Consider the following 27,261-nt stretch of genomic DNA (forward strand, 5'->3'; position numbering starts at 1 on the left):
GAGGCTCTGTCATAACAAAAGTTGCATACAAGCTTGAGGAAAAGATACCTCAGAGTCTAAATTCCAACAATAACACATGAAAATATAAAAATGTCCAGGTTTCACCAAAAGGTTAAAAAACATACAAAGGAACAGGAAGCAATGGCCCAGGCAAAGGAGAAGATTAAAGCATTATAATCCATCAATGAGAAGGAATATAACACACAAAGACTTAAAAAAAAAAAAATGGTTCTAAATTTGCTCAAAGAGCTAAAAGAAAACATGGACAATGAACTAAAGGAAATCAGGAAAACAAGAGATGAACACAAAGAGATTGTCAATAGAGAGATGGAAATTATGAAAATGAAGCAAACAGAGCTGAAGACCACAGTAACAGAAATTAAAAATTCATTAGAGGGGTTCAACAGCAGATTGGGGCTGGCAGAAAACAGAACCAGAGAATCTGAAGATAAGACAATTGAAATCATCCAGTTGGAGAAGCAGAAAGAATGAATGAAGAAAAGTGAACAGAACCTGAGAAACCTATAGGAAATCATCAGGTGTACCAATGCATGCATTGTGAGAGCCCCAGAAGGAGAAGAAAGAGAAAACAGGCAGAGAGAATATTCAAAGAAATAATGGCTGAAAACTCCCCAAATTTAATGAAAGACATGAACATACACATCTAAGATGCTCAACAAACTCCAAACAGGATAAACCCAAATAGTCCCATGTTGCAGCATACTGTCATCAAGCTATTGAATGTCAGAGATAAAGATAGATTTCTGAAAGCTGCAAGAGAGAAGCAATGTGTCACAAAAGAGGGAGCCTCAACAAGATTAAGTGCCAATTTCTCATCAAAAACCATGGAGGCAAGAAGGCAGTGGGAAGACATACTTAAACTGCTGAAAGCAAAAAAGTGCCAGCCAAGAATTCTATATCTGAGAAAATCCTTTCAAAAGAAAGAGAGAGAGAGAGACTAAGCCATTATATAAAAAAATCTCTTTACAACAAAATATATTTCACTGGCTTAGTTTCTTTTTTTGGTATCAAGATGTAATGCATCTATATTTCAGAAACTGAAATGTATATTAAGTAGACTGCTGTGGGTAAGATGGTTCTAGATGTTTGTAACCTATGAACAAAAACTGATGAAAAGAAACGAAACTAATCTTTGACTTTGGAATTCCTTGCAGGCATTTTGCAAAGGCTCCCTGAACTTGGAACACTTGGATATCTCTTATTGCTTCCAGTTGTCAGATCAGATTATTAAAGCCCTGGCCATTTACTGTATTAGGCTCACATCTCTCAGCATTGCTGGCTGTCCGCAGGTATGTATAGGAGTCAGAGCTCAGACATGTCAAATAAAGCACTGGCAAAGAACCCAGGCAGATATTGGAGCCGGATTCATCCTAGAATGTGGTTTCTTTGCCATGTCTAAAGCATTCATTTGATTTTTTTTCTTTCCCAAAATTGGAAATAGCTTTATCATTTCTCTTGTGTCTAAGTAGAATTTTCAAAAAGTTAAAAAAAAAACCCTTTCATACAAATATGGAATAAACATGTATCAAAGATTAATTTAATTCATCAATGAGAGAAGCAGCAGAATGGTCAAGTCAATACATACAGTATTTGAATGAACTATTGATAGGCACTGAGGAAAGAATGTTTGGAAAATGATTGTTAGGATGGTTAACTGGTTAGTCAATATTGGTTAATATTCTAAAAGGCAACAAAACTATAAAACTCTTATTTTCTAACAGATAGAAATGATTTGCATCTCTCCTGGACAAAAATTCAAAAAGTTAACATAACTTCACTGAGTTTGGGCTCTAATCAATAGTAAACAGTATATCAAACAAAAGTATAATTCTCTATAGAATTCCTTGGGTTGGCCTGTTAAATGATATTCCAGTATGACATTAAAAATATATACAATCATCCTTTTGTTTTATTTTCAAGTTTTTGATATTTTTTCTTGATATCTGTTTAAAAAGATACACATATTCATTGCAAAAAAATTTATAAACACAGAAAAGCACAAAGGAGAAAAATCAAAATCCATTGTCATCCCATAATCCAAAAAAAATATTGCTAGCATTTTGTTCTCATTCTTCTAGATTTTTTTCTATGTTCAAGGAGATTAGAAATGGTTGCAGAAAGCTTTTGTTTTGTCTTGTTTTAATAAGAAACATCATATTTTCAAAAATACATTTTAACCTACTTTTTTTCCCACTTAATATATTATGGACATATCTCCATGTCAAGAAATAGAAATCTCAGATTCTTTACTAATATGGCATGTTGAATATACACATGTAATTTTGTGCCCTCTTGAAACCCTACCAAAACTATAGAAGAGGGGTGAGGGCCCATGCAGATAGGGAAAACAAGAGAGGAGACAAAAGCAACAAAATTTTGGAAGCTTGAAAAAAAAAAAAAATGGACTAATTTAGCAACCAGAAACAGATTTGAACCCTAAGCCAATAGTAAAGAAAGCTGAAAAATAATCTGATTTACACTACAGAATCTTTACAACGCTCAGACTTGTTAGCACTATGTACCAGTGGAACTGGATTAAGAGAGGGCTACAATAAGGAGGATGGGAGTAGAGATCCCTGAGAAGCAGACAGATCCCTAGATCCCATGTTCCCCTCCCCAGTTCCGCACTACTTGGCATTTGCCCCTTCTCATCCCCAACAGAAGCCTGAAGATTTATTTCCTAAAGCAGGGTTTCACAACCTTGGCACTATTAATATTTTGGATTGGATAATGCTTTGCTGCGGGGGGCTGTCCTGTGCATTGTAGGATAGAAGCAGCATCCCTGACCTTTACCTACTAGATGTCAGTTGCAGCACCCCACTCCCAGACACTGCCTGAAGTCCCCCTGAGTGACAAAATCACTCCGAGGTGAAAACAATGGCTCTAGAGATAGTAAAACAGAGGATTGTTGGGCTGAGACACAACAAGTATAATTGAAGGCTTGGGTACAAATATGAAAACATGGATTAAGTAACGGAATGCAATGTGGAGATACTCAGGTACCTTTTTCCACTCAACACCCAGAACATGACAACCAGACCTTTCCCACAAGGCAGAAAGTAGGAGAAAGAGAAAAGGAAAGGCTCCGGTGAGAACAAAAAATGAGGCAGAGTTGTTTTTTTTTGAAGTTTTTTGTTCTTGTTTACAGGAGAAACTAAGGGAATTCCTTCTATACACTGGGCAGCAGATATTGTTTCGCAGCCTACAAGCTAAAGGGGATGTTACACAAATAAGATATTCTGAAATGCATTACTCTGCATCAAAGGTCTTGGATGAGAAAAAGAAAGGGGAGTAAATATCTCCAAACCTGAATGTAAGAGAGTAGAAGGGTTTAGCTTTAACATCTGAGCTGTTCTAGTCAGATGTGGGTCAGATTGAATATCCTGATTCAGAAGATGTAGTCGCCATAATTTGGGCCAATCTGAATACACCTCATCTCACCTCACCTCACTCAGAAGTCATTAGGCTATGGTCCCTAAACATATTTTCCACTTATATTGCTTTTTATCAGCCATAGAACATATTATTCTTTGGCTTATTATCATGCTAGGCTAGGTTTCCCAAAAGCTCATGGGCCAATTTTGACCTCATCCATCTCCTGGAAGGTCAACTCTTCCCTGCAAACACCTCAACTCCAAGGTCTGTGATGAGAACTTCCATCTTGTCCTGTCCAACACTAAAATGCCCAGAAAAGCAAATGCAGCTCCAAGTCAGGAAAATGTTGGTTGCTATGGTCCTATACCAGTTCTAGGCCCTCAGCAGTGCACAAGGGCCCATCACTTAACACTGTCATCTTTGATCCTCATGACATCAACATGAAGTAAGTGTTAGTAAAGATGAGGAACGAATGGGGGTGGGGGTGGGAGAAGGAAGGGAGAGAAAGTAAAATGAATCTCTGAACAACAACATGTTTCTGCAGTGTAACCTTGAGGGAGATAAATAAGCTAAAACAGGCCACAGCTTTGGAATTGCATTTCTATCTGTTAGGGAGGTATAGGTGAGTTACAGCTGAGAAGGTGATTGAGCCGGGTCACAAAGCCCTGCTGCTCGCCACTAAGGCTGTGCTGGGCTCAGCTAAAGCTACACAACCTTGTAGCAAAGGTGATTAGGGAAGCCCCCAGGGCACACACAGAATTTTCTCTCTTAGATAAGCTAAAGTATTCTGGTAAAACGTTTTACCCAAAAGGTTTGTTAAAGTTTGTCTCCAGAGATTTGATAACTCAGGGAAGTGAGAGTTCACAATATTTTTTTTTGCTTTTAATTATTCTCATTTTATAGATCCGGAAACTAGTTGTGGAAACGGATAAGGCATGACTTAATCTTTCATGAAATAACTCTAATTCCAGGACTTTTCCCAAAAGACTTGCAGTGTAAAGGGAGAAGAGTAGGGTATTTGCTGATTCTGGAGTTCCCCATGACAAGCCTACCTTTTTAACCCTTTTCTTCCCTTAGTGCAGTTGGCCAACTAGTATGGAAATTCTTACAGTTTAAAGGTTTCAAAATAGTCAGAAAGAAAATATAGATATGATCAGTGATCCCTATTTTACCCTATTACAAAGGGCAAAACTCCCGGCATGTGACACTGGCTAATATATTAGTTACCTATAGCTGTGTAACCAGTCATCCCAAAACTTAGTGACTTGAAGCAACTATTTTATTTACTCACATTTCTGTGGGTCAGCAATTTGGGTTGGTTGCAGTAGGGTTTTTTGTTCTGCTAGTGGCTGTGCCTGGGGTTGCTTACATGCCTATAGGTATCTGTTGGCTCAACTGGGAGACGGTTTAGGTCTAGGGTGCCTAGGCTGGGATAGCTTCTCCCAGTGAATGTGATCTCATCCTCCAGGAGGCTAGCCAAGCTTCTTAATGGGGTGGCAGCACATTCCAAGAGTGCAAGAATGGAAGACGCAAATCTTCTTAGGCCTAGCTCAGAAGAAGAACATGACTTCTATCCCATTCTTCTGGTCAAAGCAAGTCACAAGGCTAGCCTAGATTTAAGGGGTGGGAAAAAAAAGCCCCACTTCTTGCTAGGAGGAGCTACAAAGCATGTGTGGCTGTTTTTAATCCACCATAGCTATACTCTTACAAATAAATGAAAAGAATAAAACAGAGCTTCTAGGAAGTAGCCAAATACAGCATAATATTCAAGAAGATGAAGCCTCTCCCCTCTCTTGCAAATGTATTCAAAATATTTTTATTATATTTAAAAGCCTTCCCAAGGTTCCATGACTTATCTAAAAGCTAGAGCAAAAACTTAGGCACTGCAATGGTGTGGCTGAGCTGACCCATGCTTTAGGCATTTCCTGCAATCTGTTTCTTCTTTTATAATATGCATTAATTCATTCAGTGCATGCCCCCTAAGTATGTGTTAGGCACTGGCGAGACACCTGTGGAAATTTAGAGAAGATATGCAAAACGTAGGTCTTTGAAGAGTTAGATATACTCCATAGATGGAACAAAGCTGGGTAAACTTCCTGCTTCGCCCACCCCAGGCACTGAAGGGTACTCATTCACCCACTCATAGCTCAAGAAGGGGGAACTAAAGTTGAGGTTACCCACCCCACCTTCATCCCACTCCTACCCTGACATTGGGGTCATCATGGATGATCATTATCTCCAGTCCCCAGAGAGGAGGGTCCTGCCATGCTGTTGGAAGGACCTGCTCAGACTAGAAGTCACTGGTGGTCTTAAAGAGAATAATAGTAATGGCAGCATCTAATCTCCAACCTAATACAACAAATGCAGCATTAAAATAAAAAACAAACAAAAAAACCTACAAAACTTAGGCACTGGATGTCAGGCATCCTTTCTGGTCTGATCTTCAAGGCTATCCATTTCTTACTACATTAGATTTCCATTAGTTAATTTCTAATGAACCTAATTGTTATTGATCCAAAAGTTCATTTTGTGGGCTATTCAGATCCTTTTCTTGCTGCCTATCTTTGAGGCATTTTTCCTTTTCTTGGGATCATCACTACAAATACTAGTAAAATTACTTGACCTCCCAAACAATCAAAACAGGCAAAAAAGTTCTAACAAGCAAAACACTCAACAGTACAATTCAGCAAAGACAAAAGGCAAGGGTTTTTGTATAAAGAGCTCCTACTAAAAAAATAAAGAAAAGAACGAAAGAAAAAGCAACACAGATCCCAAAGACTAATAACAAAGGAGTTGAATAATCATAATAAGAGCTACTAGCTTACTATATGCTAGTTAATGGTCATATACATTACATCATTTAATTTCAATGGCATTCTTGGATGACTATTTCACAAATTAGTAAACTGAGGTACAGAGAAGTTAACCAACTTGCCCATGGTGGTACAACTAGATAGTGGTAGAGCTGGGACTCAAACAAGAGAAAATACTACTAGTGAAGAACATGGAACAAGATTTAACATAATAAAAAAATGCAAATTAAAAATTATTTGCAGTTATCATTTATTACCTACTAAATTATATAATTTTTAATGGTAATACCCTGTAGGTAGCAAGGGTTCAAAACTGGTTCTGTTACAGTACATTGAACACGCACTGTACTTGGTACAATCCTTTTGTGAAACAATGTGAGAATGCATCAACAAGAGCCACAAAAATAGTCATACCCCCATTAAATACACTTTTTGGAATCTAATGGGAAACAATTGAAACTTTTAAGAAGGCTATATGCATGAACACAGTCATCACAATGTTATTTAAATAGTAAAAAGTTGGAAGCAACTGAAGTGACATATGGGAATGGCAAATTACGTGTCTATGAAATGAAACATTTTGTAATTATTAAAGATCGAAAGTATGAAGACTGTAAGTAATAGGGTAATACATTTGTGGGAAAAAAGCAAAGTGCAAAATTTAATTAAGAACTATATTTACAATTCTGTTAAGGGATTGAGAGAGGGAAACTAGTAAGAAATAATCCAGAATATTAACGGAGGTTATGTTAGGTGATGAATTTATGAGTAATTGTGTTTCCTTTCTATTTTTGGTAAATTTTTTTGTAATGTGGTTATGTTATTTTTAAAATACAAAATTATTTTAAAAAAATAAACCAATATTTTTCAAGGAATCAAAGATAGTTGTGTTAGGATTAACACAGTCTCTGCCCACTGGGGCTGAGACCAGAGCCTTGTATCCACGAGTTAAGAATGTATCCAGTTCCCAGCCCCTAATCCATAAATCCCAACATCACCACCTCAGTCATTGAACATGATGAGCTTCTGTTCCTCAGGAAATGTCAGGCTCTTTTTTAGCTCTTCCATTATCAAATAAAATTTAGCATTCAGAGATCTACCTGCCCTGACTTTTCCATCACCACTCTATTCTTCCTTTCCTGTACAATTCTCAGGGCCTCTTTTTTTTTTTTTTTCAGTGACATCAGATCCTCAGATACTCACACAGTATGGCAGCAATGGCTGCAGGTATTTTTGTGAGAATTAGTTGTAATGTTGGTATGTTAGACCTTGATCTTGAGCAAGTTCTAGAAACAGGGCATGTTTAGACAATGACATCTATTTTTCCAAACTTAAAAAGTATGAATTCCAAATGACAGTTTTTTATGCATAACTGTTGGAAAAAAATTCCTTGGGGGAGGGCGATCTAGATGATTCTGAAGTAAGTCTCAATTCAGCTATAAATTCAAAAGCTAGACCCTGAATTAGTGAAATAATATGAAAAGGAGGGTTGAATTACTTCTGCAGAACTTGTGGACAATCTCCCAAAGAGTCGGAACCCTCAGCAGAATTTCTCAGAGCAAGGTCCATGCATACTTGAGGTTCATGCCTTGGCCCTTTCTCCATTTCCAAATCATTTCACCTTTCTAACACACAAACTATCAGAGACGTCCAAACCCCTTCTCAGGATAATCTGACCCTGACCTCAGGATAACTTCAGGGAATACATATTTTGTAGAAATAATCTTATTAAACCTATGTTTCCAAATTTATGCCTTAGAATAGATTTTAAGTTCAAAGCCAAATCTCATTTCTATAGCATTTCATAAGTTGCTCATATTTGGTGTGACAGTTATTACTAGGGAACTGTTTTCATGAAGTATCCCATCCATACCAGAGGACTCGAAAATGAAAATAACAGCAAGCTCACAAATTCAACTGGCACCACTTGAGACATATATTTTACCGTTGACCTTATTTGGAAACAATGTTAAACCACTAGCTTGAGTTCTAAGCTCATCATATAACAAGCTGAGTGAAAGAACCTGCAGGGGTTATTATTCTATTCTTCCCTGGAATGAAGTTCATTCTGAATAACCAGAACTTTGGCTGTGTGTTCAGATTACTGACTCAGCAATGGAGATGTTATCGGCCAAATGCTGTTATCTGCACATTTTGGATATCTCTGGTTGTATCCTGCTTACTGACCTTGAGAGAGGCTGCAAACAACTCCGGATCCTTAAGATGAGATACTGCAGAAATATTTCCATGTAAGTATGTACCTGAATATGAAAAGCTTTGAGAACCACTTATTGAAAAAAAAGAAATGTGTGTCTATGGCATTTGTAATACATAGTGGTTTTCAGATTTAGGAAGTTTCATTTTATTTTTTGCCCAATTGAAGCCAGACTTGAGTTGAACCAAGGGAAGCTCTCTTCCAAAATGGTCTTTGTGGTTCCATTTTCCTTTCCCAGTAACCCTTCTGCTTCATCCCTTCCTTGACCCCCCAGGAGTTCCAAAGCTTTAACTCTGCTCCATGCAGCATTCTCCCTAACTCTTAATCTACTCTTCTCTTAAAATATTTCCACTGAGTTAATCTCCCCTAAGAGTTAAGAAAATACTCTGATTAAATCAACTCACAAGTAAGTGTAAATTACTAACAATTCACCCCAGCCCCATCTCTCCTAAAGCTATTTGCTTGATAATTGTTATTAATTTAGTTAGCGATTTCCTATAAAACCTGGAGCTTAGAGTAAGGTATTCTGACTTGACTGCCGCAGAGCAAATGCCTGTTCTCCCAATTTTCATAATTTTCCCAATGAAATAACAGTTGGGTAAATGGGCAATATACAAAGGGAGAAAGTCTCTGGTGTCCACCCTATGAGCAGTTTTCTGTACCACTGTTAAGCAGTTTTTATCCTATTGATTGAGAGTTAAAATGTGCAAGTATTTTAACTGATCTGATGAAATAACCTGTGAAATGCTAAACGTTCAAACTGGGAATTCTTGACCAATCCCTGAAGGTCAGGCTCTTTTTTGCATGCTGGCAAAATTAATACTAAGAATTAACATAATCAAAGTATAAAGTGCATAATGTGGTCCAAGCATGTAGATTTCACAGAAGACTTTTTAAATTAAATGGCTCTGGCATGAACTTAACTATGAGCCCTGGGCACTTGAGGCCTGAGGAAGAAAATGGTTTCTGTCTCAAAGCAACGTGTGTTAAAATGAAAGAAAATGAAGTACAAAATAGTTACTAGTAAAACAGGCACTTTCACTGGATTTGCAGAAAGGGGATAGCCCATAACTGGAGCTGGGTCAAAAAGGAGGAGGCAGGCTCTTGGCAATTTTTAAAGAGGGATGGTGACTCAGCTCTTCCTGATAAGTCTAGAAGTGACTATAATATGTATATTAACTTCACTGAAAGAGGACATCATGAAACAAGGTCCTAGGAGTCCCATGACTCTGGGCAAGATGACAGTGTTGTGTTACCCAAAGGAGACTGGCTTTCTAATCTGTTGATTGTATCTTGTCAATCACTATTTTTGGGCAGTCAATATTATTTTAGATAGAATGAATGAAGACTTTCTGGCAAGGGCTTTTCTGAACCTACTCATGGTATGGGATGTTAAAGTATGATCAATATGATGTTTGACCACAAAGAGCCAAGATATCCAGTAATATCCAAGGCCTGCCCTTGATTATTCACCCCTCTTATGAGGCCTCTAAATTTAAAATACGCAATGAAAACAAAACTAGGCAAAGTAAAACTTTACCACTAGTTGGGCTTTGTCTTCAAACCTCAATGCAAAACTCTGACTAACTAGGTCTATGGGTAATCCCTTTACCTACCCTGGGCAGTTCAAAGGCCTGTTTAGTCTCCTCCTGCCAAGCCTGGATGTCCCTATCATCAAGCAGCAGACAGAGATTCTGCTCTAATGCCTAGAGGCGAGCTGGCTTAGGCTGCCCATCTCAGTGCCTAAAGGGGCGAGACCACCACCTTTTAGTACTCCGTGACGCTCCACTCCTGTCCAGCTTCCCTTTTATGCTCCAGGAAAGAGACCTAGTATCCTCTCATTCTATCTTTGCCTAGCAATGGAGAAGGGCAGTCCCCACTGCAGGGTGACTTGGAAAGTCCCAGTGTTTGGACCAGAAGACTACAGGATCATCTATTTTGACTTCCAACACCTAGGAGAGGGTGCTGCATGTCAGTCAGGGGGTTCCCAGGATACCTGGACCTCAAAAATTTTGACTAGATATGTGTTAAGTCCTAGCCATTCATAGCTGTTTGAAGACAGCTCTAGGGGCTGAAGAGCAGCTTCCTTCTCCATGTAGATCCTTGGGTGGAATTGGAAAAGTTGCATCATGTATGTGAACCCTTCAAGACTCAAGCCCTTGATGACCCCTAATCCGTGACCCATGTTCAATCTAAAAAAAGCACAGTGGTTTGCTCTTACCAGGGCGAATGTGGCTTCCTTAACTGCAAAGGCTCTTGCCTTGTGTGGGTAAAAGGGAAGGAACATTTGGGAGCTGAGACAGAAGAGATTCTTTTCATTTGGGAAGAGGTTCAATGGCTTTGAATCACGATGCAATGGACTCGCACACATTTAATTTCATTTTGAATATGAAAACACTGTATGACACAACTCTTAAAATCCAATCACAGCCTTCAGAAGAAACTGACCTAGAATCTCGCTTTATGTACAAACTCCCCCATACTCCGTGGAATCTGAAAACATCGCACCAGCTCTGCAAATTACAGAGGTCTGCTCAGCCCACCCTTTCTGAACCAAAGGAACAGTAAACTTTTGATCAATGAACAAATTGTCTACAGCTCTTTTACAAGAGAACTTCTAGCATGAGATATAGCTATCATCCTACCAATCCCAGAACCTGAAGGGCTTCCAAGAAGCCACCCCAGAAATTCCACGTGGAGGCACCATAAAGTCTCCTTTAATTCAGAGAGAGAAGTAACAACTACGATCATAAACATGACAAGAAAATCCAGGTGTCTATTTCAAGCAGTTGTATGTCCATCTTATGGCCCTCTGTAAGGACAGCAAGAAAGGCAATGTTGAGGAAGAAAAGCAGAGTGGGAGAAAGGGGGAAAGACCCTCACAATGGCTCCCACAACATACCAGGCTCTGAACCAGAGAGGGCAAAGTGCCATTAATTCTGTAATTAGTGAAGATTAAGGGGACCAACCATTCTGACATTTTTGTGATAGGAGCCCAAGACTGTTCAACTCTAGAGAGATTAGTAGAGAAAATCTTTGTGGCCTGCAGAGCCCCAAACAGTAGGATAGAGATTCCTTGAAGGCCTTCTTTAGTGACTGCTGGCAGCATAAACTCAGGCAATCAGTACTCCCAGGTACCCTGAGAGATCTGTGTTGCTAGGAAATAAAACTCCTGTCAGTTCTTCTCCACTCCAGGTCATGGAAAGGTTCAAGCCTTTGTGATGTGGAGCTGTTTACTTTTATTATTATTATGAACAAATAATGTCATTTACAATTGTTACTTGCCAGCATTGTATTAAACCCTCCTTTCTACATATTATATATTTTACATATATTACATAGTTACATATATTACCTCATAAATACCCTATTACCATAAAAATGAATAAGGCCACTGGTTTAAAGAGGTTAAATAACATGCTCAAGGTTACACAGATGACAGGCAGAACCACACTTTGTATCTAGGTCTTAATCATTACTGTGCTGCTCTTTTGCCTTTAGATTAGTGATTCTCAATCTTTTTTAAAGCTTTAACATTTAAGGGATGTACTCAAAAGGGCACAGTCAATGAGGAGATGTGTTTTCTGCTGTGCCCAAATTGCTTGCTGATGCATTAAAGAGAGGCTGCTGGTTATGAGTGATCTTTGGTGTGGATTCCAACACTCCCCTTTTTCACCCACTCAGGAAACCAGAAGGAAATGTGAGTGAGGGCGAGTAATGTTATTACAGGGATATCCTTAAGTCTCCTTTTTTTTTTTTTTTTCTTAAAGTCACTTTTAAACTTCAGTACATAATTATTATCTAATGTGACATTTTACAACTGATTGTGACATATTTGAAAACCACTGTTGTATATATTGAGCCAAAGAAACCTCTCTCACTAGGTTAAATGAGTTAATGATGATTCATTTAACAATGTCTTACCATTGCAATAGACTGGTTCAATTCTCAAATCATCTCATACAAGGTCTTAGGCCAAGGCAGAGTCTGGAAGGTAGGCAAAAAAAATTCCATATGTACTCTAAGGAACACATGGTGATTCCTAAGTATACGTTTTCTTTTCAATAGTTTGTAGATCCTATGTACTCAACATACCAGAGCACCAAGCTATAAAAACAAAGCAAAATAAGAGCTGTTTCTGGCAGGAGCTTTCAGTTTCTGTGCTTCCAGGTTTCCTGATGCTTTTCAAAAGTACATAAATGCAAACACACAGCTACACAGGATGCTGTGTAAAAGAACTCAGCAAAACTTGCCAGCAATAACCATGCTGCTCTATTCTCCTGAACTGGTCCTGGGTCTTAGGAGAGTCAGTCCATGTGAGGATATCGAAGGTCCTGGTAAGATGGCAAGAACAGCTAGTTTATGGGCCAAGGATTTTCTGAAGGGGTGGGGGTGGAGGAGGAAGTGGAGCGGGGATATCTACACTGGCATTCAAACTCCTCTAAAACTAATCCCAGTTTTGTCCCAGCACTCCAGATCTTCAGTCTTTCCCCAGGACCAAACTCACTATGAAAGCACCTTGGTCGTCTAAGACAGGCCCTAGAGACACTCTAGAGACACTCCAGATTACTTAACCTCCTGGTATCTGAGGTGGGGGTGGCAGGACACTCGAGAGGGAGATGGGGGGGGCAAGGTCTGAGACCCGATCCTTTGCTCCCCTCTGGTCTGTAAGCATCACCTCCATTGGTCAGGATATTCTCTGATGTTTAGTTTCATTGAAGCTAACTGGGGGGGGATATGGAGAGCAGTATTTATCACTAAAAGGTAAGGTTGGGGGAGGGCGTGTCAGGGAGCCAAGAAATAGGCAAATTTAATAAATGCAGGTATCTTTGGGCACTGCGCCCATGGCTGGGTTTCAATATGCAGGTCATTTTGATTCCGTCCTGTCATATGGCATTTACTGAGCAGTCTCTCTACTCACTCCCTAGTTTTTTTGGTCTATATTAGAGAGTCAGCATCCCCCAACTTTCTTTTTCTTGCTATTTTTGCAAACTCCCACTATTTGCTATTGTTTTTGTGTCATGATTACCACCTAATTTACCCTGACTGGCAGCTGACGATATGATCCGAACTCAGCATTACAAGTGCTTATTCTCTGACTGATTATCTAGAACTCCCCCAAACTGCTGCTCCTCTGAGCAACCATCTGCATTGTCTGAACACATATGGCCATTTAGCACAAATTTAACTCCAAGTGTATGGTCATGCCAGTCTCCATAATCAATGATTCATTTTCTAGATTTTTGCAATTAATAACTCAATGCAACATATAGCAATAATGGGCAAAGTAGCCCCTTTGTGGTTATACATAACAGTTACTCATTTCTGAGCCTACAAAAATTGTCCTTCATAAGAACTTATTTCTTTTTTAGTACTGGCCTCATGATTCAAACCAACTTCCTAGGACAGCTCTCCCTTTCTTAAAATAGCTGTTTTTCAAGTTAGATAGATTTTGTTTTTATGCTTTTTTCCGTCCCTCTCCCTGCCCCCCACTTCCCTTTCTCCCCCTTCACTCCCTCCCTTCCTCAGAAAGAAAATAACAGAGTATTTTTAAACTTTTTTGGGGTCATGGGCATCTTTGAGAATTTATTAAGTCACAAACCCTCTCCTTTGAAAAATGTACCTTAGAGAAAAAACTTTGCATGAATGTTTAGGGAGTTCATGGACCTCCCTAAAGTTCATTCGTGTATGCAGCAGGGATCTGTGAACTTTTGGTTAAGAACTGCTGCTCTGCTGCATGGTCAACCTTCACAGTTTGGCTGGTTAGAGTTTTCCTTCATCAAAGCAACTGGGAATACCAGGCGGAAGGCTCACTCAAGAGCACTGCAGGGAGAGTGACCTCAGTGTTCCCATTCTGTGGTCATGCGCAGTTTGCTCACCCATTCACTGTGTCTGTTAATCTCTGAATTGGCTGAACCAGAAAGCCACTTAGGCTTTCGGACCCTGATTAGTACCACAATTATCTGCGCGCGCGCGCACACACACACACACACACACACACACCCCACCCCACCCCACCCCACCCCCGCCTCAGCAAGGCAAGGGAGCTGTGAAGTAAATTCAACTGTCAAAGTGAGTTTTCTAAGTCCAAATTCATTCTAGTTTGAAAGTTCTTCACTAGTGAATACTTCTGCAATTAGCTAATGCTGATCACTGTTATTACAGGGAGGCAGCTATCAGAATGTCATCTAAAGTTCGGCGGCAGGAATACAGTCCTGATGATCCTCCACATTGGTTTGGCTATGACTTCGAAGGCAAACCTCTTACACAACAACACAATATAACAACACTTAAAGGTAAAGTAGAATTGACAACGAAAGAGGCAATGCACGGTAGTGAAGAGGGAGCAGTATGACCTTCAGCCTCCAGCACAAAGAACAAAAAATCTAGAACTTGGCAACTTTACTTTATTTAATACAATTCTTGTAAACTAGCTGGATTTCAGTCACAATGTAAACAAGCAGCAAATCAACTCCTGAATCTTACTCCAATTACAAATATTCCTAAATACATGGTTAGTTCTATCTAAATAATCATAATACTATGTAAATTTTCCACTTAATTTTAACATAATTAAACCAACAGTTTTGATGAGGTGATCCAATCTAAGATTACAATTCCATAAAACAACCCTGAAAGATGTGACTTTTTTTGACTAGGAATTTAAGAGCTCTTTAGGAAAAAAAGAAAAGAAAGCAGAGACAGCCATGTAAATCAAAATCAGAGTTGCAACTAGGGCAGTGACTTTAAGGGCCTGTGAGACTTTATTATAAAGGACATAGACGTACATATTTAAAGGAAACATGGCTTTCTTATGATTTCCAGATATTTGACAACAAGAAGTCTAAATGCCAATTAACCCTAGACTCATCTCTCAACATCTAATTTAACTGTCAAGGGTAAATCAAATAGAAATAACAATTATCTGTGAATAAAAAAAATGTCTCTGCAATGTCTCAAAAAGATCTCTTTTTAATCACATTTTCTTCTATGAAGGAATTTTAAAAGTATTCTGTGCCACAAAAGATGCTTTCCTAATTTTATGCTAGTAGCTATGGGTTATTAATTTCATATCTATGTATTAATTTTAATGTGTTCATCTATGGATTTTTACCATTCTGTTAAGAGACAATAATTCTCTTTACATTTTAACAGAATTCAAATGATCAAATGTCAGCCTTATCATTATTTGATATTATATAATACTAATTTTTGGTAGAGTCCAGAGGAAACTATTCTGACTGCCGCAAACAAGCTGTGTCAGTAATATTCAATTAGTCTTTTAACCTTGCTATTTCCTCAATTACTTATCTCTTAAATGGGGTTTATCCATGTATTATACCCTAAAAGTTTGAAATAAGGACAAAACTTAAGAAAAATGATATGGAAGTTATTTCAAAAGTTTTAAAAGTGCTATACAAGGTATTATAGGCAACTCTGTATTAGGTAAATGTTTTAATAATTCTTCACATTCTTAGGTTGATTTTGAAATAAGGTGGTTTCAGCTGTGGAATAGTTCTTGGAAGTGGACAGCAAGGGAATTGGTTGAGTAGGAAATTTTAAGACTCAAGCTAAGAGACCTAAAATGACTGTTTCAAGTGCATGATTTTAAACTGGACTTAGAAATTTCTGGCAGCTGCATAAAAGTTGGCTTCAGAGGTCTGATCCCTACATGTCTCCAGCACACAACTGGAGAGACCTATAAAAAGAGGCACTGCTTTCTAAAGGAAGTTAATAAACACCTGCATGAGAAATATCAGAGTAAAGAGAAACACACCCTTGTATGTTCTCTAGAAACCGTGACAGGTAGTTTTTATTCTAAAACTCTTTGAGAGTCTTTGAGTAAGACTCTCTTTTAAACAAGAACAGGAGACATATTCATCCATTCTGGGAAGATAAATTTTATAGCTACAGAAATGAAAGAAAAGGGATGGGTGTCAGAAAAAGTTGGCTATGAAAAGGAACTAAGAAGTAGTGTAGATAGGTGGAGAAATCTTCAAGTTGTCAGTGCAAAGCACTCAAGGCATACAAAGGTATTACTTAGGTCTTTCATTCTTAAGTATTTGATATATGGGGGTCTGTGTCCAAGAGAGCAAAATATGGAAGCTTTTCCTTTCCATTTTGAACGTGACCACGTGATATAAATATGTATAATTACATTAATAATTTTAAATTTAATTAACTGCTATTATGGTCATGACCTTGTTGGCTAATTTCATAAACTTTATTTTAGTCATGAAAATGTTTATATAATTGCCATGAGGTTGAAAAAGATGATAAAAATTGCTTCACTGCCTCATAGCTCTCTCCACTTAATAGTTTAATAGGCAAACACCATAACCTCATCAATCATAACCACATACATGTGAGTGTCTTCCAAACTACAAATACTGATTTCTGGAAGGGTAAATTAAAAGAAGACTGAGCTATCCCACAAAGATGACTTCTTTTTTCATAAATCTGAAGTTAAAAACTGATGGAGATATGGTAGGTACTCAATTATCGGTCAATAAGTGAATGACCAAATGTTGAAGGAATAGAAAAAAGTGCAGAACGTTAAAGTAAAATCAAGATTAGACATGCTGAGAATATAAAATGAAATAAGCGGAGGCGGGGCAAGATGGCAGACTGGTGAGCTGTATGTTTTAGTTACTCCTCCAGGAAAGTAGGTAAAAAGCCAGGAACTGCGTGGACTGGACACCACAGAGCAATCTGTCTTTGGGCATACTTCATACAACACTCATGAAAACGTGGAACTGCTGAGATCAGCGAAATCTGTAAGTTTTTGCGGCCAGGGGACCCGCGCCCCTCCCTGCCAGGCTCAGTCCCGGGGGAGGAGGGGCTGTCAGCTCCGGGAAGGAGAAGGGAGAATTGCAGTGGCTGCTCTTATCGGAAACTCATTCTACTGATTCAAACTCCAACCATAGATAGACTGAGACCAGACACCAGAGACTCTGAGAGCAGCCAGCCCAGCAGAGAGGAGACAGGCATAGAAAAAAAACAACACGAAAAACTCCAAAATAAAAGCAGAGGATTTTTGGAGTTCTGGTGAACACAGAAAGGGGAAGGGCGGAGATCAGGCCTTGAGGCGCATATGCAAATCCCGAAGCAAAGCTGATCTCTCTGCCCTGTGCACCTTTCCTTAATGGCCCTGGTTGCTTTGTCTATTAGCATTTCAATAACCCATTAGATCTCTGAGGAGGGCCGTTTTTTTTTTTTTTTTTTTTTTAAATCCTTTTTGCTTTTTCTAAAACAATTACTCTAAGAAGCTCAATACAGAAAGCTTCAAAGAATTGAAATTTGGGCACGTCAAGTCAAGAGCAGAACTAAGAGAGCTCTGAGACAAAAGGCAATAATCCAGTGGCTGAGAAAATTCACTAAACAACACAACTTCCCAAGAAAAGGGGGGTGTCCGCTCACAGCCACCATCCTGGTGGACAGGAAACACTCCTGCCCATCGCCAGCCCCATAGCCCAGAGCTGCCCCAGACAACCCAGTGTGACGGAAGTGCTTCAAATAACAGGCACACACCACAAAACTGGGCGTGGACATTAGCCTTCCCTGCAACCTCAGCTGAATGTCCCAGAGCTGGGAAGGGGGAGCAGTGTGAATTAACAGAGCCCCATTCAGCCATCATTTGAGCAGACTGGGAGCCTCCCAACACAGCCCAGCAGCCCAGAACTGCCCTGGGGGGACGGCACTCACCTGTGACATAGCACAGTCATCCCTCAACAGAGGACCCGGGGTGCACAGCCTGGAAGAGGGGCCCACTTGCAAGTCTCAGGAGCCATACGCCAAAACCAAAGACTTGTGGGTCAGTGGCAGAGACAAACTGTGGCAGGACTGAACTGAAGGATTAGACTATTGCAGCAGCTTTAAAACTCTAGGATCATCAGGGAGATTTGATTGTTAGGGCCACCCCCCCTCCCCGACTGCCCAGAAACACGCCCCACATACAGGGCAGGCAAAACCAACTACACACTCAAGCTTGGTACACCAATTGGGCCCCACAAGACTCACTCCCCCACTCACCAAAAAGGCTAAGCAGGGGAGATCTGGCTTGTGGAGAACAGGTGGCTCGTGGACGCCACCTGCTGGTTAGTTAGAGAAAGTGTACTCCACGAAGCTGTAGATCTGATAAATTAGAGATAAGGACTTCAACTGGTCTACAAACCCTAAAAGAACCCTATCAAGTTCAGCAAATGCCACGAGGCCAAAAACAACAGAAAATTATAAAGCATATGAAAAAACCAGACGATATGGATAACCCAAGCCCAAGCACCCAAATCAAAAGACCAGAAGAGACACAGCACCTAGAGCAGCTACTCAAAGAACTAAAGATGAACAATGAGACCATAGTACGGGATATGAAGGAAATCAAGAAGACCCTAGAAGAGCATAAAGAAGACATTGCAAGACTAAATAAAAAAATGGATGATCTTATGGAAATTAAAGAAACTGTTGACCAAATTAAAAAGATTCTGGACACTCATAGTACAAGACTAGAGGAAGTTGAACAACGAATCAGTGACCTGGAAGATGACAGAATGGAAAATGAAAGCATAAAAGAAAGAATGGGGAAAAAAATTGAAAAACTCGAAATGGACCTCAGGGATATGATAGATAATATGAAACGTCCGAATATAAGACTCATTGGTGTCCCAGAAGGGGAAGAAAAGGGTAAAGGTCTAGGAAGAGTATTCAAAGAAATTGTTGGGGAAAACTTCCCAAATCTTCTAAACAACATAAATACACAAATCATAAATGCTCAGCGAACTCCAAATAGAATAAATCCAAAAAAACCCACTCCGAGACATATACTGATCACACTGTCAAACATAGAAGAGAAGGAGCAAGTTCTGAAAGCAGCAAGAGAAAAGCAATTCACCACATACAAAGGAAACAGCATAAGACTAAGTAGTGACTACTCAGCAGCCACCATGGAAGCAAGAAGGCAGTGGCAAGATATATTTAAAATTCTGAGTGAGAAAAATTTCCAGCCAAGAATACTTTATCCAGCAAAGCTCTCCTTCAAATTTGAGGGAGAGCTTAAATTTTTCACAGACAAAGAAATGCTGAGAGAATTTGCTAACAAGAGACCTGCCCTACTGGAGATACTAAAGGGAGCCCTACAGACAGAGAAACAAAGACAGGACAGAGAGACCTGGAGAAAGGTTCAGTACTAAAGAGATTCGGTATGGGTACAATAAAGGATATTAATAGAGAGAGGGAAAAATATGGCAAACATAATCCAAAGGATAAGATGGCCGATTCAAGAAATGCCTTCACGGTTTTAACGTTGAATGTAAATGGATTAAACTCCCCAATTAAAAGATATAGATTCGCAGAATGGATAAAAAAAAATGAACCATCAATATGTTGCATACAAGAGACTCATCTTAGACACAGGGACACAAAGAAACTGAAAGTGAAAGGATGGAAAAAAATATTTCATGCAAGCTACAGCCAAAAGAAAGCAGGTGTAGCAATATTAATCTCAGATAAAATAGACTTCAAATGCAGGGATGTTTTGAGAGACAAAGAAGGCCACTACATACTAATAAAAGGGGCAATTCAGCAAGAAGAAATAACAATCGTAAATGTCTATGCACCCAATCAAGGTGCCACAAAATACATGAGAGAAACACTGGAAAAACTAAAGGAAGCAATTGATGTTTCCACAATAATTGTGGGAGACTTCAACACATCACTCTCTCCTATAGATAGATCAACCAGACAGAAGACCAATAAGGAAATTGAAAACCTAAACAATCTGATAAATGAATTAGATTTAACAGACATCTACAGGACATTACATCCCAAATCACCAGGATACACATACTTTTCTAGTGCTCACGGAACTTTCTCCAGAATAGATCATATGCTGGGACATAAAACAAGCCTCAATAAATTTAAAAAGATTGAAATTATTCAAAGCACATTCTCTGACCACAATGGAATACAATTAGAAGTCAATTACCATCAGAGACTTAGAAAATTCACAAATACCTGGAGGTTAAACAACACACTCCTAAACAATCAGTGGGTTAAAGAAGAAATAGCAAGAGAAATTGCTAAATATATAGAGACGAATGAAAATGAGAACACAACATACCAAAACCTATGGGATGCAGCAAAAGCAGTGCTAAGGGGGAAATTTATAGCACTAAACGCATATATTAAAAAGGAAGAAAGAGCCAAAATCAAAGAACTAATGGATCAACTGAACAAGCTAGAAAATGAACAGCAAACCAATCCTAAACCAAGTACAAGAAAAGAAATAACAAGGATTAAAGCAGAAATAAATGACATAGAGAACAAAAAAACAATAGAAAGGATAAATATCACCAAAAGTTGGTTCTTTGAGAAGATCAACAAGATTGACAAGCCCCTAGCTAGACTGACAAAATCAAAAAGAGAGAAGACCCATATAAACAAAATAATGAATGAAAAAGGTGACATAACTGCAGATCCTGAAGAAATTAAAAAAATTATAAGACAATATTATGAACAACTGTATGGCAACAAACTGGATAATGTAGAAGAAATGGACAATTTCCTGGAAACATATGAACAACCTAGACTGACCAGAGAAGAAATAGAAGACCTCAACCAACCCATCACAAGCAAAGAGATCCAATCAGTCATCAAAAATCTTCCCACAAATAAATGCCCAGGGCCAGATGGCTTCACAGGGGAATTCTACCAAACTTTCCAGAAAGAACTGACACCAATCTTACTCAAACTCTTTCAAAACATTGAAAAAAATGGAACACTACCTAACTCATTTTATGAAGCTAACATCAATCTAATACCAAAACCAGGCAAAGATGCTACAAAAAAGGAAAACTACCGGCCAATCTCCCTAATGAATATAGATGCAAAAATCCTCAACAAAATACTTGCAAATCGAATCCAAAGACACATTAAAAAAATCATACACCATGACCAAGTGGGGTTCATTCCAGGCATGCAAGGATGGTTCAACATAAGAAAAACAATCAATGTATTACAACACATTAAAACTCGAAAGGGAAAAATCAATTGATCATCTCAATAGATGCTGAAAAAGCATTTGACAAAATCCAACATCCCTTTTTGATAAAAACACTTCAAAAGGTAGGAATTGAAGGAAACTTCCTCAACATGATAAAGAGCATATATGAAAAACCCACAGCCAGCATAGTACTCAATGGTGAGAGACTGAAAGCCTTCCCTCTAAGATCAGGAACAAGACAAGGATGCCCGCTGTCACCACTGTTATTCAACATTGTGCTGGAAGTGCTAGCCAGGGCAATCCGGCAAGACAAAGAAATAAAAGGCATCCAAATTGGAAAAGAAGAAGTAAAACTGTCATTGTTTGCAGATGATATGATCTTATATCTAGAAAACCCTGAGAAATCAACGATACACCTACTAGAGCTAATAAACAAATTTAGCAAAGTAGCGGGATACAAGATTAATGCACATAAGTCAGTAATGTTTCTATATGCTAGAAATGAACAAACTGAAGAGACACTCAAGAAAAAGATACCATTTTCAATAGCAACTAAAAAAATCAAGTACCTAGGAATAAACTTAACCAAAGATGTAAAAGACCTATACAAAGAAAACTACATAACTCTACTAAAAGAAATAGAAGGGGACCTTAAAAGATGGAAAAATATTCCATGTTCATGGATAGGAAGGCTAAATGTCATTAAGATGTCAATTCTACCCAAACTCATCTACAGATTCAATGCAATCCCAATCAAAATTCCAACAACCTACTTTGCAGACTTGGAAAAGCTAGTTATCAAATTTATTTGGAAAGGGAAGATGCCTCGAATTGCTAAAGACACTCGAAAAAAGAAAAACGAAGTGGGAGGACTTACACTCCCTGACTTTGAAGCCTATTATAAAGCCACAGTTGCCAAAACAGCATGGTACTGGCACAAAGATAGACATATAGATCAATGGAATCGAATTGAGAATTCAGAGATAGACCCTCAGATCTATGGCCGACTGATCTTTGATAAGGCCCCCAAAGTCACCGAACTGAGCCATAATGGTCTTTTCAACAAATGGGGCTGGGAGAGTTGGATATCCATATCCAAAAGAATGAGAGAGGACCCCTACCTCACCCCCTACACAAAAATTAACTCAAAATGGACCAAAGATCTCAATATAAAAGAAAGTACCATAAAACTCCTAGAAGATAATGTAGGAAAACATCTTCAAGACCTTGTATTAGGAGGCCACTTCCTAGACTTTACACACAAAGCACAAGCAACAAAAGAGAAAATAGATAAATGGGAACTCCTCAAGCTTAGAAGTTTCTGCACCTCAAAGGAATTTCTCAAAAAGGTAAAGAGGCAGCCAACTCAATGGGAAAAAATTTTTGGAAACCATGTATCTGACAAAAGACTGATATCTTGCATATACAAAGAAATCCTACAACTCAATGACAATAGTACAGACAGCCCAATTATAAAATGGGCAAAAGATATGAAAAGACAGTTCTCTGAAGAGGAAATACAAATGGCCAAGAAACACATGAAAAAATGTTCAGCTTCACTAGCTATTAGAGAGATGCAAATTAAGACCACAATGAGATACCATCTAACACCGGTTAGAATGGCTGCCATTAAACAAACAGGAAACTACAAATGCTGGAGGGGATGTGGAGAAATTGGAACTCTTATTCATTGTTGGTGGGACTGTATAATGGTTCAGCCACTCTGGAAGTCAGTCTGGCAGTTCCTTAGAAAACTAGGTATAGAGCTACCATTCGATCCAGCGATTGCACTTCTCGGTATATACCTGGAAGATCGGAAAGCAGTGACATGAACAGATATCTGCACGCCAATGTTCATAGCAGCATTATTCACAATTGCCAAGAGATGGAAACAACCCAAATGTCCTTCAACAGATGAGTGGATAAATAAAATGTGGTATATACACACGATGGAATACTACGCGGCAGTAAGAAGGAACGATCTGGTGAAACATATGACAACATGGATGAACCTTGAAGACATAATGCTGAGCGAAATAAGCCAGGCACAAAAAGAGAAATATTATATGCTACCACTAATGTGAACTTTGAAAAATGTAAAACAAATGGTTTATAATGTAGAATGTAGGGGAACTAGCAGTAGAGAGCAATTAAGGAAGGGGGAACAATAATCCAAGAAGAACAGATAAGCTATTTAACGTTCTGGGGATGCCCAGAAATGACTATGGTCTGTTAATTTCTGATGGATGTAGTAGGAACAAGTTCACTGAAATGTTGCTATATTATGTAACTTTCTTGGGGTAAAGTAGGAACATGTTGGAAGTTAAGCAGTTATCTTAGGTTCGTTGTCTTTTTCTTACTCCCTTGTTATGGTCTCTTTGAAATGTTCTTTTATTGTATGTTTGTTTTCTTTTTAACTTTTTTTTTCATACAGTTGATTTAAAAAAGAAGGGAAAGTTAAAAAAAAAAAAAAAAGAAAAAAGACAAACAAGGAAAAAAAAATGATGTAGTGCCCCCTTGAGGAGCCTGTGGAGAATGCAGGGGTATTCGCCTACCCCACCTCCATGGTTGCTAACATGACCACAGACATAGGGGACTGGTGGTTTGATGGGTTGAGCCCTCTACCATAAGTTTTACCCTTGGGAAGACGGTTGCTGCAAAGGAGAGGCTAGGCCTCCCTGTATTTGTGCCTAAGAGTCTCCTCCTGAATGCCTCTTTGTTGCTCAGATGTGGCCCTCTCTCTCTGGCTAAGCCAACTTGAAAGGTGAAATCACTGCCCTCCCCCCTACGTGGGATCAGACACCCAGGGAAGTGAATCTCCCTGGCAACGTGGAATATGACTCCCGGGGAGGAATGTAGACCCGGCATCGTGGGATGGAGAGCGTCTTCTTGACCAGAAGGGGGATGTGAAAGGAAATGAAATAAGCTTCAGTGGCAGAGAGATTCCAAAACGAGCCGAGAGATCACTCTGGTGGGCACTCTTATGCACACTTTAGACAACCTTTTTTAGGTTCTAAAGAATTGGGGTAGCTGGTGGTGGATACCTGAAACTATTAAACTACAACCCAGAACCCATGAATCTCGAAGACAGTTGTATAAAAATGTAGCTTATGAGGGGTGACAGTGGGATTGGGAATGCCATAAGGACCAAACTCCACTTTGTCTAGTTTATGGATGGATGTGTAGAAAAGTAGGGGAAGCAAACAAACAGACAAAGGTACCCAGTGTTCTTTTTTACTTCAATTGCTCTTTTTCACTCTAATTATTATTCTTGTTATTTTTGTGTGTGTGCTAATGAAGGTGTCAGGGATTGATTTAGGTGATGAATGTACAACTATGTAATGGTACTGTAAACAATCGAAAGTACAATTTGTTTTGTATGACTGCGTGGTATGTGAATATATCTCAATAAAATGATGATTAAAAAAAAAAAAAAACTGATGGAACTCTAAGAAATGGGATATTAACAAAAAGGAAACTGTTATAAATCATAATATTGGAAAGGTTTGCTAGAAATCAGTGTTTAAGAACTGATTTTTCCTAATCATAAAAAATATAATCCAACAGATAGGTCTACTCAGTGTTGCATAATTTAAATGTTCCAGGAATAAACACATAGGGTTTGAAAGAAAGGAAATTCAGAAATTAACTTTATATAGTATACTATTACAAAAGTGAAAGTCTATCTTCATATATCAGGCTATGAAATACGTGAATGTTTCTTCCTCCCTAATAAGGTATATCCTAAATTATGCAAAAAATTTTAAGAATCACCAGCAATTGCACCACATTTATAAGTTTTGTTACTTGCAGCTTACATTTACATTGATGTCAAATAAAGCACTAAGAAAACATGTCACATGAGAACTATATTAGATGGGATTCTAAGATAACTGCACCCTATGACCTACACCCTTGTATAATCTGTCTTCAATGTGGGTGAAAACTGTGATTATAAGACAATATCACTCCTGTTATTATGTTACATTATATAGCAAAAGGAAAATTATCCTGGTTTGGTCTGAGATGATCAAATGAGCCCTTTAAAAGCTGAGTTCTCTCCATCTGGTCACAAAAGAAGTCACATATTCAAAGCATGAGAAGGATTCAATGTACTGTTGCTGTCTTGAAGATGGAGGGAGTCACAAGAGAAGGAATGCTGATGGGTGGCCTTTAGAAGCTTAGAGCCAATAACAGCGGGCAGCCAGCAGGAAAACAGAGACTTCAATCCCACAGTCACAGGGAACTAGGATTCTGCCAACAACCTGAATGAGCTTGGAAATAGACTTTCCCCCAGAACCTCCAGACAAAAACTCAGCCTGTCCAACACCTTGATTTCAGCCTTGTGGTACTGTGAACAGAGAACCGAGTTATGCTGGACTTCTAACCTACATAACTGTGAGCTGATAAATGGGTGTAAAGTCACTAAATTTGTGGTAGTTTGTTACACAGCAATAGAAAACTAATACAATAGCTAGCATAAATTTTGAAAAAGTCTCCCCCAAACACAGCAATTAACCAGTGTTCACTTCCAATTTGTTGTTTCCACATTTATATAAACAGTAGTATTTTCATTTTGTATCACAGATCTGGAATTCATTATTTAAAATTTATAAATCCAACTCTGACCATCCTTAGTCCTGCAGTTTCAGGGACTGAAACCAGCTCTGACTTCTAAAACTTACAGTGCCTTTTGGGGCATCAGCCTTAATCCAATTTCCATATTCGCTTGCTTGATTCATAAGCCCTAAAACACAAAATTGCATAAAGTTATCTATTAATTGGCAACAGCAATATTTGACTACATAGATACTAACAACACATCTCTGAAACTGAAAAACATCTTAGAACATCAAAATCTTAGAAAAGATAGTTTGAGTTGGGAAAGAGAGTAAAGATTACTTAGGCTTGTTGCCCTCCTTTTATTTTCTCAGAGGGAAGCAATTCTGTTTTAATTTTTTGTATGCAGGTTTTAAAAGGAGCATTATCAATGAATGCTTGACAGAAAATAAACTGCATGTTGTCAAAGTGTATAATGTAGTAAGTTTTGACATATGTGAAAAATGTGAAACCATGGTCTCAATCAAGATAATGAACATATTCATCACTCCCAAAAGTTTCCTTAGGCTCTTTTGTAATCTTTCCCTCCTGCCCCTTCCTGCCTGCCCCCCATTCATAGGCAACTGCTGAATCTGTTTTGTGACACTATGGATTAGTTTGCATTTTCTAAATTTTTATATGAAAAGAATCATACAATATGTACTCTTCTTGTGGTTTGGCTTCTATCTCTCAGCATAATTACTTTGAGGTTTATACACATTGTAGCATGTATCAGCAATTCCTTTCTTTTTATTGCTGAGTAATAGTCCATTGTATGGAATTTGTTTACCCATTCACCTGTGGATAAACATGTAGGTTGTTTCCAGGTTTTGGCTATTACAAATAAAGCCACTATGAACATCTGTGTATAAGTCTTTGTATGGGTATATGCTTTCATTTTGTTTGGGTAAATACCTAGGAGTAGAATACATGAGTCATAGGTAGGATAGGTACATATATGACTTTTCCAGAAATGGAAAAACAGTTTTCCAAAGTGGCTGTACCATTTTACATTCTGACCAGCAGTGTATATAGGTGCTCCAGTTCCTCCACATCCTCACCAATACTTAAGGTCAATCTTTTTAATTTTACCACTTCTAACAGGCATATAGTAATATTTCATTGTGGTTTTAATTTGCAATTCTCTGATGACTAATGATGTTGAGTATCTTTTCATGTGTTTATTTTTCACTGGTATATCCTTGGGAAGCATCTGTTCCCATCTTCTGCTCATTTTTGGG

At 38.6% G+C, this 27,261-nt stretch overlaps 2 protein-coding genes across 8 annotated transcripts in view; one reads left to right on the forward strand and one right to left on the reverse strand.

Annotated features, from left to right (window-relative positions):
* FBXL13 (F-box and leucine rich repeat protein 13) overlaps nucleotides 1–14,976 on the forward strand; it is a 316,890-nt gene extending 301,914 nt beyond the window's left edge. Inside the window, exons 19-21 of the mRNA XM_037836473.1 lie at nucleotides 1,176–1,310; nucleotides 8,310–8,458; nucleotides 14,590–14,976. Of these exons, the coding sequence (XP_037692401.1) occupies nucleotides 1,176–1,310; nucleotides 8,310–8,458; nucleotides 14,590–14,779 (474 nt within the window). The 3' untranslated portion in view covers nucleotides 14,780–14,976. The remainder of the gene's footprint in view (nucleotides 1–1,175; nucleotides 1,311–8,309; nucleotides 8,459–14,589) is intronic.
* Nucleotides 1–27,261, reverse strand: part of FAM185A (family with sequence similarity 185 member A) — a 130,627-nt gene that overhangs the window by 38,041 nt on the left and 65,325 nt on the right. For 2 of the 7 annotated variants that reach the window (XM_037836479.1, XM_037836478.1), the window contains exon 8: nucleotides 26,107–26,168. The exons of 2 other annotated variants lie outside the window; for them this stretch is intronic. In XM_037836479.1, coding sequence (XP_037692407.1) covers nucleotides 26,107–26,168 — 62 coding nt within the window. Of the gene's footprint in view, nucleotides 1–10,661; nucleotides 11,581–12,348; nucleotides 12,412–24,874; nucleotides 26,169–27,261 lie in introns of those variants that run through there. 3 more of the 7 variants (XM_037836482.1, XM_037836481.1, XM_037836480.1) reach the window with 3 other exon arrangements.

Source organism: Choloepus didactylus, chromosome 5 (assembly GCF_015220235.1).
Source record: "Choloepus didactylus isolate mChoDid1 chromosome 5, mChoDid1.pri, whole genome shotgun sequence".
Taxonomy (NCBI): Eukaryota; Metazoa; Chordata; class Mammalia; order Pilosa; family Megalonychidae; genus Choloepus; species Choloepus didactylus.